The sequence below is a fragment of the Orbicella faveolata genome, unplaced genomic scaffold (assembly GCF_042242905.1).
Source record: "Orbicella faveolata isolate gen_17 unplaced genomic scaffold, um_ofav_v1 contig_47, whole genome shotgun sequence".
Lineage (NCBI taxonomy): Eukaryota > Metazoa > Cnidaria > Anthozoa > Scleractinia > Merulinidae > Orbicella > Orbicella faveolata.
The window spans coordinates 10,120,943-10,134,824 of record NW_028301577.1 but is presented as its reverse complement, the minus strand read 5'-3'; the positions used below and the strand labels follow the sequence as shown (position 1 = coordinate 10,134,824).

The 13,882-nt window shown below is 39.6% G+C and overlaps 2 protein-coding genes across 2 annotated transcripts; one reads left to right on the top strand and one right to left on the bottom strand.

Annotated features, from left to right (window-relative positions):
• Nucleotides 1-1,423: 1,423 nt before the first annotated feature.
• Nucleotides 1,424-5,697, bottom strand: LOC110048446 (large ribosomal subunit protein eL6-like). The gene is made up of 6 exons (XM_089279719.1): nt 5,643-5,697; nt 5,026-5,232; nt 3,311-3,442; nt 3,053-3,101; nt 2,290-2,468; nt 1,424-1,621 (listed from the first exon to the last, which is right to left on the bottom strand). The coding sequence occupies exons 2-6, from the start codon at nt 5,230-5,232 to the stop codon at nt 1,469-1,471; spliced, it is 720 nt and encodes a 239-aa protein (XP_089135845.1). The 5' UTR covers nt 5,643-5,697; the 3' UTR covers nt 1,424-1,468.
• A 107-nt stretch (nt 5,698-5,804) lies between these two features.
• LOC110048445 (oxygen-dependent coproporphyrinogen-III oxidase-like) lies at nt 5,805-10,031 on the top strand. The gene is made up of 5 exons (XM_020754243.2): nt 5,805-6,222; nt 6,551-6,828; nt 7,317-7,428; nt 7,664-7,850; nt 9,217-10,031. The coding sequence occupies exons 1-5, from the start codon at nt 5,877-5,879 to the stop codon at nt 9,407-9,409; spliced, it is 1,116 nt and encodes a 371-aa protein (XP_020609902.2). The 5' UTR covers nt 5,805-5,876; the 3' UTR covers nt 9,410-10,031.
• The last annotated feature ends 3,851 nt before the right edge of the window (nt 10,032-13,882 follow it).

Below are 13,882 nucleotides of genomic sequence, written 5' to 3'. Positions count from 1 at the left end.
TACTACTAACCTTTGATGTGCCCCTCGATTAAGGGTGAATTTTGTATGGCAACAGCCATGGCAACATAAATAACTTTTGGTGTTTTGAAACTCTTGCTCATTCCTGTTTTGATGAACCTTTTATTTTACATAACTGGTAATCACTGCACCAATGGAGTGCCCAGAACAGTTCAGAAAGCGAGACACTTAGAACAAATAATTTGAAAACTCAGAGTGTGCCAGTATCTCTGGAGATGGTTAGAAAAGTGACAACAGGGAAAATAGTCAGACTTAGGACAACTATGTTCTATTGAACTGATTATAAACAAAAAAAACCCCATTAAATTGCTTAATATCCAACCACTCTCCAACAATGTGCATGGAACCATGGTTGCCACAGGCATCACTTTTCAAAATTCTGCAAATTTTCGCTAAAAATAAGATTTCCCTGACCAAATGAATACAAAAAGTCAGGTCTAGTAGCAGCTCCTGGCCACTACTTACAGCCGTCCTTTCTACACTTCAATTAAGACTAACAAGTTTTCAACATATTTTCCTTCTTTGTTAAGGAAAAATATCGTTGAAATCTCAGTGAACCCAAATGTTTCTTCTAGCCTTCTATGGTATTAACATGTAAATCATTTCAATTTTCCCTGACTCAAAATTATGTTCAGACTTTTCCGACCTTGAAGAATTTTTTTCCCCCAACCATTTCCTGACCTGTTGCAGCCCTGTGGAATTAAACTTCTCTATGAGAAAAGCTTTCCTCTAGATTGTCAACTCATCCTCAGCCAGGCAATCTTCTCAGTGCCCGGCCCCCGAGGGGGGGGGGGGGGGCACTGCCATATATGGGCTATATAGGTATATGCCACTGTGAAGGGTATGGTTTTCAAACAGTTTACTCTAGGATAGGGTATATAAATCAGAGCATTTGGGTCTAGAATAGGGTATCATTTTTCCCAAAACTGACTAGTTGGTTGAAGACTTTGTCTAGACTAAGGAAACCAGGAATTGCTACTCAAAAATATAAAAAAATCAAATCAGCAAGTTTAAATTTACGCAAATCAGCCTCAATGGTGTCGATAGATGGGGGGATTTGGGGAGTTTACTCTAGTATAGGGTAGCAAAATTCAGCTGAACTAGCTCTGGTATAGGCTAGAGGTCCTAGGGTCCTAGGGCACATCTCCACCCAGAAATTCCCAAAGTAAAGAAATTCCCTGCATAAAGGCTAGTCCTTGCTCTTTTTCAGAAGTGCAACAGCTCTTGTAAGCCGCTGTTGTTTTATTATTGTAGCGGCTGTTATTGTTTTAGGGTTAGGGACACTGTTTCTCTCGTTTGTTCTATTGTTCTCATAAAGGATTTCAAACCATTCATGTGAGACCTTATGAGAGCTGCTACTTGACCCCTTATTTTGGTAACAGGCTATTAGTACTTCATGAACAAATTACTCTGTTGATTGCTTTTATTCTTGTAATATACACCAGTGAGCTCAGAATTTCATCAAATGAGGGTACTGTCCCTTTCTGAGTGAAAACAGGGTCTTCATGTACTTCTTGAGGTGTGGCACCTTGGAGATCTCAGGAAGGATTTGTTCATCAACTGTCTTTTGATCTTCAACACGCTCCTCACTTGGTTTTCTCTCCTTTAAACAGAAAAGAAAGAGTGAGTAGTTATTGTTAATCATTAATTTACAGAAGAAAGTAAATATGATTTTATTTCAATGCTGAATCAACACTCTAACGCAAAATGCAGTCCTGCTCTTGTTCAACTCGGAAGACCACATCACACAAGAACAAGGGTCAACATTTTGAATTTGCCATTCAGGAAAAGCTGTCAATTGATTTACATTGTATACTTCAAGATTTACTTAGTGAATAATTATTATTCCCTACGCAAATCACTTGCTAGCCTTCTGAAGCCACTTAAATACGAACAATTCTTTCCTCAATTGTGTCAACAAACAGCAACTTTTCCCTACAAGATTTCCTTGTCTGCACACTTAATTTGGTCGTATTAGGTAACAAAGAGTCTTTCAAAATACAATACTTTGTTAATGGAATTTCCCACAATGTCTTTGTTTTTCCTTGTTGGGGCATACACAAAAGATTCTGCTACTTCTGGTCTCCTTGTTCAAAAACTAGCATGCCAGTACTGCGCACAGAGACTTGTTTGTAGTCTAGGCATACACAATGTCACATTATGCTACAAGTATTCACAAGGGCAAATGAACCACTTCATGGATTACTTGCTCATGTTTAATTGGCTTTTGAATGAAACTACATGTTTAATTAGACATGACAGTTTCAGTACCTCCTGAGAATCTTCAAACATATCCTCTGTACGCTTCTTCTTCTTTGGCTCTCTCTTGAAGAAGTCATCAGTGAGACGTTCTGGAAGCTTGAAGCTGCCCAAGTCCAGCTTTGTTTCAGTAGCGATGACGTATGCTTGGGCCACTCTCCTAAGGGGGACACCATTCACCTTGTAAGGTCCTGTACAGACAAACAAGAACAAAACAGTGAGTATGATTCATCTAAAGGGCCACTATCACAACGACCTTGCTGCATTTTTGATAAAACAGTGCTAGACCTAGGGACCTCTTGTCAAACAAAAAATGCACCAGAAACACATCACGAAGAAGATATTCAGTGAATAGCTGAAGGGAGAACAAGCTGCATTTAGTTGTTGGCAATTTTTCCAAGCTCCAATGACAATGGAACTCTGCCAGACTTTTTCAATTTGACATCCTGTCGCATGCGTGACCCATTATAAGCTTCAGTGCACATCCTCAATAATTTTTGATAAGACTAAGGGACGAAATATAGAAATTGGTGTAGATATTTACATTGAGGGAAGGTTTGAGAGGATAATGCATTGGCTGTTTAAAACCAAGAAAATGCATGATCGATCATAACTGAACTTGCAAGAGAACACGACTTCCTTGATCTGAATTTTATACATGGAGTGCAATATAGCCCACTATTTTGACTTGATTGTGTCATCTGTTCCCATAAGATGAAGTGGTGAGATGACAATGAATGGGTTAAGCAAGAGTGCTTTACGAAATCAAGCCTACCTGTGACAAGAAGAAGACCAGAGGCAAGTTGTTTGAGGAAGACAACTCTCTGCCGGAAAAAAATCATAACATCAACATTTCAACACCAACTTCTTGTGCAGTGCCAGTCAGGCTTTGAGTACAACATTCAAAAGTGGGGCAAAGCCGCCCACCTACCCACCTAGGACGATCTGAAAGTATGCTTGGTGATAAAGTACTTCCTGCATTCTGACAATAAACCCTTTTGAACAACATGCTCAAACAGAGATTTTTACTGACCTTGCCTCTGTGACGACCTGCAAGAAGAATGAGAACTGTTCCTGGAGTGATGGAGGATCGCAACTTGGTTGGCTTAGGCTTCTGGTTGTTCCTCAGGGGTCGTCGCACATCTTCAGTTGGGTAATAACGAGACTAAAGCAAGAGAAGATATTGCAGATTTAAATATTGGCCACCTGATTAAGTATCTCATATAACTCCCTCTGATGTGGCACCATTACCATTAATGAGAGATGACTACATGTATTTGAGCGGTTTTCAATTGACTGTCAAAAGTAATCAGGCAATTACTTTCATGGTTTTGGTTTTGGTTTTACTACGGTTCAAAATTGGTTGAGTAGTCTAATTGGTAACTAGAGCAGTTTTCATTTGAGTGTCAAAAGTAATAAGACAATTACTTTGGTTTTGGTTTTGGTTTTACTACGGTTTGAGATTGGCTGAGTAGTCTAATTGGTCAGTAATTGGTTTGGTTTTGGTTTTACGACACTCAGTTGAAAACCGCTCTAATTGGTTTGCTTTCGGTTTTACCATAGTCAATTGAAAACCACTCTAACAGGCTAATCATATCTATAACAAGATTTGCAATTGTAATCAGTTCTCCACACACCTATTTGTCAAGGAATCAATGCACAGGTATCCAATTTTAACTTTTGGAATTGGATACCTGTAATTGCATACCTACACCATTCACACATCAATTATCTTAGCTTTAATAGCTTCCCTCTTAAATTATGTTCCCTACGATTTATACAGTTAATAGAAAACTCTGACTTTTTGGACCAAAAGAAGTTCTCATCGAGCTCAAAATTTGTTACTGATAAATTTAAAATTAGTAAATGGACCTCAAGTTGTACAATTGGCCCTTTGCACAACCCGGTCACATGGTACAAAGTCACACATGCTGGGATGCATGTTCCACAGTGGGACTTCCAAAACAAAGCAACTCATACCAGTCCACCCTGACCTGCCTTTGTTTTGGAAGTCCCACTGTGCAACTTGCACCTCACCATGTATGATTTTGTATCATGTGCCTAGATCGTGCAAAGGGTCTATTCAGGAAGTAATTGTGCTTGCAATTTCAAATTGGCCTCGCGCTGCCTGCTTGTTCGATTTTGAAATTACTCACCTGATTACTCTGTGAATTGTACTCCACTCCACTATTACTAAACTGAGCATTATTTAGGCTAACCAGAGTAATCTTTAGGCTTACAAGAGTGTTATTCAGACTCACTCCTTACCTAACACACCTCAACTCCAGTTCTAGACTGACCCATTTCTAATGTCCCACAATGTAACAAGGTATGAGGCGATGCTCGACAGATGACAATCATTTAACAATTATTCCATGAAACCGCGTTGGATATGAAGTGATAAATAACCAACGAGCGCGTAGCGCGAGTTGGTTATGATCACTTCATATCCAACAAGGTCGAATGGAATAATTGTTTTAGTATATTCTTAATCGGGTTTTTGCCGCCGATTTTTATTTCAACAATTTTACAGAGCGGAAAATTTTTAAACTTGGCGCACTGTTTTCCATATAAGGTAAAACTCCGACTAATGGCTCATAGTCGGAGTTTTTGAGCCAATCAGAGAGCTAGAAATGCAATAGTCGGAGCTGAGAATATACTAATATTAAAATATCCAGAACTATCACCATCTCCCTGAAACTTCAATCTATATATAAACGCAAGTTATCAGGGCAGGAGAAAACTTACCTCTCTTTTCACTGGCACAACTCTTGTGCCTCCATTCTTGTCACCTCCAACTTCCTTCAGCTTCGATTTCTGTTCCTCAGACACTAGCTTCTTAACTCCCGTCTTCTTTCTCTTATACAGAGCCCTCTTTTTGTAGATGGCCGATCTGCTGTACCTCCCGATACCGGGGGCGAGATCCCTATTGCGTGGTGTGTGGACTTTTGCCATCTACAAGAATACACGTGAAATTTTATTACCAAGAGATCACAAGAGGAATACAAGTCTGGTAGGGTCAAAAAGCTGTTTGTTCAAATTTTATAAGCTGCAACATAGTCCTTCACCTCTCCAAAGTTTAAAAAAAAGTAGTTCTAACAAGACTGAACTCGCAACCATTATAATTGTAAAAGGACGTTTAACTCTTGCAGCGATTTCCCGTACAAAAGACGTCCACAGAATTTTCGTCATGTAACAAATTATCAGAGTAAAACAACAAATAATTCTTTATTTTTTCACGGAAAAATACCCCTATACAGTAGAAAGATTATTGGCACAGGAGTAAACTAAAAATGAGCTGATGATGTCGTAAACTAAGCTAGATTGAGGCTGATTTGAGTCGCCATATATTCTTATATCCTAACCTTTCCAAAAGCCACAGCGAAGAGACCGATGACATACGGGAAATCGCGATTGAAGAACTAGTCGAGCCTGCAGTCTACCAAGTTTCAGTCAGTGGCAATGTGAATGAAAGTAGCATTCAGTCTTCACGCGGTCGGATATTGGTTCCTGGTTGAAATCTTTCTTTGCGTAACATTTGCGTGTAAACTACTACGGAATTTTTTCAATTTAAGAACCTTTTACTTACACTTTTAAGAATGGTTTTTCTTCGCATTGTCCGTGTCATAAGCACGCGTAAAGCACGAAGTCTTCTAGTCGGATTTGGAGCGTCGGCCGTAGGTTTTGGTACAACTTTTGCCTGTTCAAGCGTTGCTGCGCGAGAGAGGAAAGTGGACTCGTCTCAATTTATGGCGGAACCGTTAACAGACACAACCAGTCTGGAGAACAGTATGGACGACATGAAAAGCAGAATGGAAGTGATGATTCTTGGCGTGCAGGCCGACATTTGCAGGAGACTTGCGGCAATCGATGGACAAGAATTTCGCGTAGATCGTTGGTTGCGCGAGGAAGGTGGTGGCGGTGTAAGCTGTGTGCTTCAAGATGGTAAGACTCGGGCTTTGCTCGGAAACTTATGACTGACTTAACATAAATGCTCCCAGTCGAATCTTTACCTTGGTAGCCTTCCTATAAACTGGCTGCATCCATAATCCGACCGCTCTAGTGGAAATTATAGAGGTGCTTAATAAAGGTGGGGTGGGGTTGCGGGGGGGGGGGGGGGGGAAGTTGGCTGGGGGTGGGACGAGGGAGTTGAAAAAGGGAAGGATAGGGTGTTGTTAGGTCAACAGTAAGATAGTAGGGATTTTCCACCTTTAGGCCTCACATCTTGGCATAAGTACACCATCAGCGATAATTTTTTTGCCCTTTTTTGCAGGGAAAGTATTTGAGAAAGCTGGTGTAAATGTTTCTGTTGTTTATGGTAATCTGCCTCCAGCAGCTGTGGAACAGATGAGAAGCAGAGGCAGTGATCTTAAAGGAAACAAGTTTCCTTTCTTTGCAGCAGGAATTAGTTCAGTTATCCATCCTCGCAATCCATTTGTGCCAACTCTTCACTTCAACTATCGTTACTTTGAAGTCCAAGAAGAAAGTGGAAAGAAACACAGTTGGTTTGGTGGAGGGACTGATCTTACTCCTTACTATCTCAATGAAGAGGTAACTGTACTGAATTATCTTGAATCATGTTTGGTCATATCACCAGCAACTTGAAGTCATGTCATTCTAAGCTGCAGTCATGTTGTCATGTGACAGCATTTAACCCCATCCTGAAGTTATTTTGTTTCAAATCAACATCATATTATCCCTAACTTGAATCATGTCACTCCATGCAGATGTCATACAATCCCACATTGCATTGTTCTAAAATATATCCATATCAAACCCCTCCATCCCTTTGGAAATTCCGGTTTCTGTTTGATACTTTCCTTTAAAAATTTTGGCTTTTTAGACCCTCTCCCTCTTGAAATTTCCAACAACTTCAGTCGGCATGGGTATGGATATTTTTCTGGAATCACATATTGTTACCAAGTTGGCAACTGACGTTTTCTGTGTGTGTTGGTTGGCATTTAAGGAAAATGACTACTTATAAATATGCAAATAAAATGTTCTTCATCTTTTTGTTCATCATAATTTTTTAAACTCAGGATGTAAAGCATTTCCACCAGACTTTAAAGGACTGTTGTGATAAGCACGACCCATCCTTCTATCCGAAGTTCAAGAAATGGTGTGATGACTATTTTGTTGTCAAACATAGAGGTTAGTCAAAGAGAGCTGGCAGGGCTGTCGTTAAGGGCCATAACCCATAACACCTGTTATGGCTGAGTATGCTTGATTTTCCCTTGATGCTACAGGTGAAATTGTCTGTTGTTGATAGAATTCATCCACAACCATTGCTACGGTTGTGGAGAACAAGGCTACAGGTGATTCAAAACTTAATACATCTCTATTCACTTCCTCCAGTTAATCTTCAGTTTTATTCTCCTTACCGCAGGTGAATGCCGTGGTGTTGGTGGTATTTTTTTTGATGATCTTGAAAAACCCTCACAGGAAGCAGCATTCCAGTTTGTTCAAGCAGGAGCTAATGCCGTCCTGCCAAGCTACATTCCTATGGTGCTTAAACACAAAGACGATCCTTACACTGATAGAGAACATCAGTGGCAGCTATTGAGGCGAGGCCGGTACGTGAATTAGCAATCAGGAAGCCTGCAGTGCAGGCGTTAATTTGGAATGGAACACTTGATAAACCAGGTTTTTGATGCTGCCATCTTATGAATTGTAATCGGCTGCTTGACCGGTGGAGGGTTGGGGCAGAGGGCAAGGGTGAAGCACTTGACCTCACATCTATTCCCTCAGGAAATTTTTCTGTGCTGCAACCCTCCACAGCTACCAAATCCAAGATGACGGCCAATTATGAAAATGTGCACTTGCACACCCAAAGTACACCTGCACTGCAGGCTAGCAATCGGGCATTCCTACTGTAACAGGGAAAGATGGGAGGCACAATGACCTGACAAAAAGTTCCCTTGGCCCTGAATTTGAAGGTCTTTGTTCATTTTGGCTCCACTAGGGTCTCAGTGCTGAGCTCCTGGGCAAGAAACCTCTTTATCATTGAGTCTCCCTCCACTGAAAAGTATTTGAGTAGCGGCAAGAATTGTTCTGGAAGCATCCTGGCAAAAATGCTTTGGGGGGCAAGGGGTGAGGGAGTCCTGCACAGGACTAGCCTTCCATGTAGGGGGAATCACTATACTCCTGGTGTTTTCATGCTTTCAATGGGCAGAAACTGTAGTTTAAGGGGTTACCAGTATGTCACATTATTTTTGAAAAGTTGTTTTTCTACCTTGCAAAATTACTTGGAAATGGAGGAAATGCCAGTGGTTTCAAAAAGAGCAAAAGTAAACTACAACGTTTTTAATTCAGCTTGACTCCATTATCAAGTAGAGAAAAGAAAATAATGGTCAAGATGTTAATTTATAGATGGAAACTTTTCTCTACTTGATAAGAAAGTCCAGATGATTTGGAAGATGACTTTTGCTTCTTTTTATGGTCAATTGTATTTTGAACTGAAGGAAATACCAGTAAAAATAATTATTTTCTAAGGTAGGAGAACACTAGTAGTAGTATACCGGTAGTAGGCAACTGTCTATCTTGAAATATATGGTTGGTCAAGACCGGTCCTGTTGAGAGCAATATCTGGAGTGGTTCAGCAATCCCATCCTTGCACAGCAGTATTTTTCGCAGGCATTGCAGACAAATTTGTAGGGTGGATTGATGGTCTGAGATTGCTGTGACTGCTTCCTGTGTTGTCTCTTGTCCTACAACTGTTGGTTGCTCTTTTCCTCACCCCTCTTGACCACTTCTCAAACAGTGCAGCACCAGCCACTGCAGTTGCAAACACTACAGAAGAACTCTATGGAAATACTTATCCAAAAATATACAAGGACATGTTGTGTTGTAGATTAATAATGACAAATTTGAAACATTACCTGTGTATTCAAAGCGCACCATCTGTGAGTTAGTTCCTTTAATTTTTCTCTTGCTTCACAGATATGTGGAATTTAACCTTGTGTATGACCGTGGCACCAAATTTGGATTGTACACCCCAGGTGCCCGCATAGAGAGCATCTTGATGTCCCTTCCTCTGGAGGCCCGCTGGGAGTACATGCATGCCCCTGAAAAAGGGAGTAGAGAGGAGGAACTTCTTCAAGTTCTGCGGACTCCTAGAGAGTGGCTAGAGTAGGCAATGCATGCATAACTTGTCACAGCTGCTACGGTAGACAGTTACATATTATTCTCTGCCGCTTTTCATACACCTTCATTTTCAAAATACTGTTAGATTGCTTAATCCCATTTTTAAAAAAAATTATAGTTTACGTACTTATTAGGTATACAATGCTTGCAGTCCATTGAAGCTCCCCCTGTTTTATTTTCTGCTTCTTTACTTGTTTTGCCTGCTAAAAGACGTTAGAATCATCAATTGAAAAGCTTTATGGAACCTTCCCATTACAAATCTGTAAGGTATTTTTATCTTGTAGAGAGAAAATAAGAGCACAGGTTGCATTTAATGCCTTATTTAAGATTAAGAAGTAAAATTAGGCAGGACACAGCTACAATAAAATGATGACTTCAGTTGATCAGGTTTAAGAAAGAAACGTTGGAATTTAAATAGCGCTTTATCCTGTCAATAAATAGTTGATAGTGGCCTTTCGTTATTGAAGTCACTTTCGGTTTTAGCTGCAAAATCTTCGTAGATAAGGTGAATACAGAAACAAACACCATAAGATGAAGAAAACTTGAAAAAAAAGAATGCTGATCGGAGCAAAGAAAATAAAATCAACTGAAGGAAAAATACGCAAATAAAATAGATAGATAGGTAGGAATGTTAGATTGCTGCGAAAGTGACACCAAATAATGTTGACGTGTATTGCAAAAATGATCCTTCTCTCAGATGAAGTAAGAGACAATAAGAGCTACAGTGACAAGTACTGAGGCTGGATTGAGCCCACAGTTTGTTTCTTGAGGTTGCTAGGCAACTGTTCGTGCCATTTTTCGGTTAAAACGTGTCTTAAGTTTTGCTCATGGCTCCAGTCTGTCCAAAGATCCTCTATTTTTTCTTCGGTTCGTCGAGATCGTAAGCTTAGCGAAATATTAACCGTGCGCCGTTGTAGGATATGAACGAGCCAACACAAAGGGGTGGGGCTGAGTATGGGCTGGGGAAAGACAAAAAGCCCTCTTGGCGGCCGCTCTCTCGCATCGCTCGAGCTCTCGACGAAAAATAACTCGTAAAAAAAATAAACGTCTGTGAACAGACTATCATGGCTACTAAAACACGAAGACGTCAGATATCGATAAGTGAATTGTTGAAGGTAGAACGAAGTTTGATTGCTTTTCTTCTTTGAACTTCAGGATACATGACAGAATTTAAGGAAGTTCTTACATACGTAACTCTTGATAACATCCTATATTAGCTTCAGTCCACTTTTAAAGTAATATTTAACGAAACTAAGCCATTACTTTTAGGTTTCCGTTGATGTAGATATGTCCTCTAGTTTTTGTTTTTCTCGGGCATGCTCATGTATCTTTAAGTTTGTAGTACACGTATTTAGCGATCTGGGCCGTGTTGTTCAAAGCCCGATTTAGCTAACCCAGGATTAGTGAGAATTTTGATTTCAATTTTGTAACTTTTCGGTGAGGTTTTCTGTTTATGTTATTTGTCTTTCAGTTTTGAGTTTTAATAGTCTTAAACCGCACAATACATAAGCAATGAAAAACATTTTTATGCAAGAAAAATTGATACTTTGGTTACTTTTAATCTTGGGTTAGCGTTAACCGGATTTCGAACAACCCGGCCCTGAAGGCTAACACTCTCACACTAATCGTGCTAAATTAAAAATAAAAATATAAATCTGTACAAGTTGAGAATTCTTTTATTTGTCATTCTATCAAGGGAACGCCGTCATATGAATCATATGACGACAGAAACACGCATGCGCACATGTAAAATTCCTTGCCTCGTCCCCATGTTGTTCTTTGCTCATGCGCGGTGCGTGCGGAGCTGTGGGGCAAATCCCGAGTTCGTCTTTTAACCGGTGTAGTTGCTTGTTATTCAGAGCAGATAAATGTGCTTGTGGTTTCCAGAAACTGTTTGCGACAGTTTTATGAAATATTCCGCACTACGCCGAAGGAATTTGAAATCCGAGGTTTCACTCCGGAAACGCATCAAATGTTTTCCGTCCACACTACGCCGGAGAAATTTGAAAACGCAACAAATTATTATCGGCAATTTTGGATTTGTGGTTGAAGGAAACTCGGGCAGGGGAATCACAAGATTATCATTTTCGAAAAATTCCGTTTTCAAAATGTTTTCCGTTCACACGAAAACGCAAAGCTAGCGTTTTCAAATTCCTTCGGTTTGAAGAGCGTTTCGAAAAAGCTCCGTTTTCGAGACAGGTTAGTGTGGACGGTAGGCCTAACCATAGAAATAAAGCTGTGGTTTCAAATTTCTCCGGCGTGGTGAGGACGCTGCCTAAGAAGTATATGTAACTAGCAAAAGAAAGTATAAATTTGATCCAATGGATATTTTACAATAACTGTGCAATGTCTCGCGCGCTGATTGGCTTATTTTTATTATCAATAAGAGTACAGACGGATAAAATTTTAATGTATGCAAGCTTTCAAGTTCAACTTTCAGCTGTCGGTTAAACTGTCAACTTTTTAACCAATGAGATTTTATGGACTTTTGTAAGTAGCCAGTCAAAAGCGAGAAAAGCTATCGACAATGTTCGCGCCATTTTGAATAAAATTCACTTATCTTTGTTTACGGCAAGTTTACGGCAAGTTTACGGCGCCTTTTCCCCACATTTATTCCCGGCATCTGACCATTTTGGGGTCTTGTTATTGTAATTAGAAAACAAATTGACGTTTACTGCGGAACCTCTCGCCTGTGGCTCGTGGTTCGACAGCCACTTTGACAATGTCATGACGCAATTTATCATCAATAAGAGAACAGACGCATAAAAACTGACGTCAATTTCTTAATTGGCATTTGTTTATGTTAACGAAACCCCGCGAAATTCAAACAGTTTTAAAGTTTACATTTAAAAGAAAATTATCTTTACTGAAAGTTTTTATTCACATTCTACTGACGGCCAAACAGTGAGTAAATCCGTAGATCTACAAGACCTTTTAATGTGTATTTGAAAATTGTGAATGAACAGGCCAAGACATTCTTCAATCTCTGGGTTAGTTCCACGTGGAAAACTGGAAAACAAATTATCAAGAAATAAGATCGTGTTGAAGATCGGAATTGATAGGCAATTAGCTTTCGTGTTAAACGCCACCTAAATTTCGTTTAAATAATCGACACTGAAATATTCTGTGAAGTTAATGAGAAAACTTATGTTTTATTCATGAAATCTATTCAAACTTAGAATTACCCAACTAGTGGACTAATGCAAATCCTGCATTTTAATTGGCTACGCTACTAGAGGACTCGAGTAGCGAAATTGGCATAATCAAGCGTGCCCATTCGGCTTCGCCTCATGGGCTATTGACCCTTGAGGGCTACGGGTCTAATTGTTAAATATTCGTTATGCCGTCAATAAGCTCCTCCAGATCCCCCACCCCTACCCCCCTCCTTATTCCCTCTTCGATTAAGAGGTCTCAAAAAGGCAGGAGGATTTGTGTGAGACTTGAGATCATAACAAGATTTCAAGGTATACTAACAGTAATCCGTGCAAAGAAGATTTAGATTTTGTTATTGGTCGGAAATTCTCTTACATGTAAATGCGAAATGAATTGATCAAAGAAAAATCATCATATTCCATGCGTCGTTTCTGTTAATTGGTTTCAAGCTTTGCAGCGAAATGTCCCGAATTAAAATTTGATTTTTCCTCGATGAACTGACATTTCTGTTCAACGTCTCTATGTAGAAGTTAAGCTAAGTTCATGTTTGATTTATTTCCTTCCATATTTGCACACAAAAGTTCCAATTTTTTTTAATGTGCTGTGGCTTTTCTGTGTCGGCCATATCTAGTAGCGAATTCCCTCACTTAAAATTTAATTCTTAGCAGCTTAACTTTTTACAAAAGCATCGAAAGAACGCAATTCTAATTGGACGTTTTTCAATTGAATAAATTTTAAACAATCCACCGCTCATTCGCCACTGGTTTGCAACCGTTCGCGTGCAAATCGACTCTAAAAAAATTTGAAATGTTCAGATAAGAATTGGATTTCCATTTCACAAAGGACTTGCAAAGAAGGTTTACTTGTTAAATTTCAATTCTAAATTTACACTATTAAAGGCAGGAATCAGTGATCGAAACATTTCCGCATTTCTTTTTTCCAGCGACATTAACAATGAGTGACTTTGTCAAGTGATCATTGTCTGTTTTTCGTAAAATGGACTCTGTTCTTGTCTTTGAGACGAGAGAGTGGTGTTGCTGTATTCTTGACGAATTTCCAACGGCCATGCTTGTTTTGGCTAATCTCTTTCTTTTGGCTAACCAGAGCACAAACCTGGATCAATGGCAAATTAAACCTACTTCATATTTATATAATGAAGTCAACTTCGCTTATCACTGCGCTAAAATAAGCTCGTTTGATGAGTTTTTAGTTCTTAAAAGTGCTCGCGTCGTGATTATGTAAGAATGGATGCGATGATACTAAAAGGAACGAACAAAGAAACGACCACTGGATTCCATAGTATCAAAAG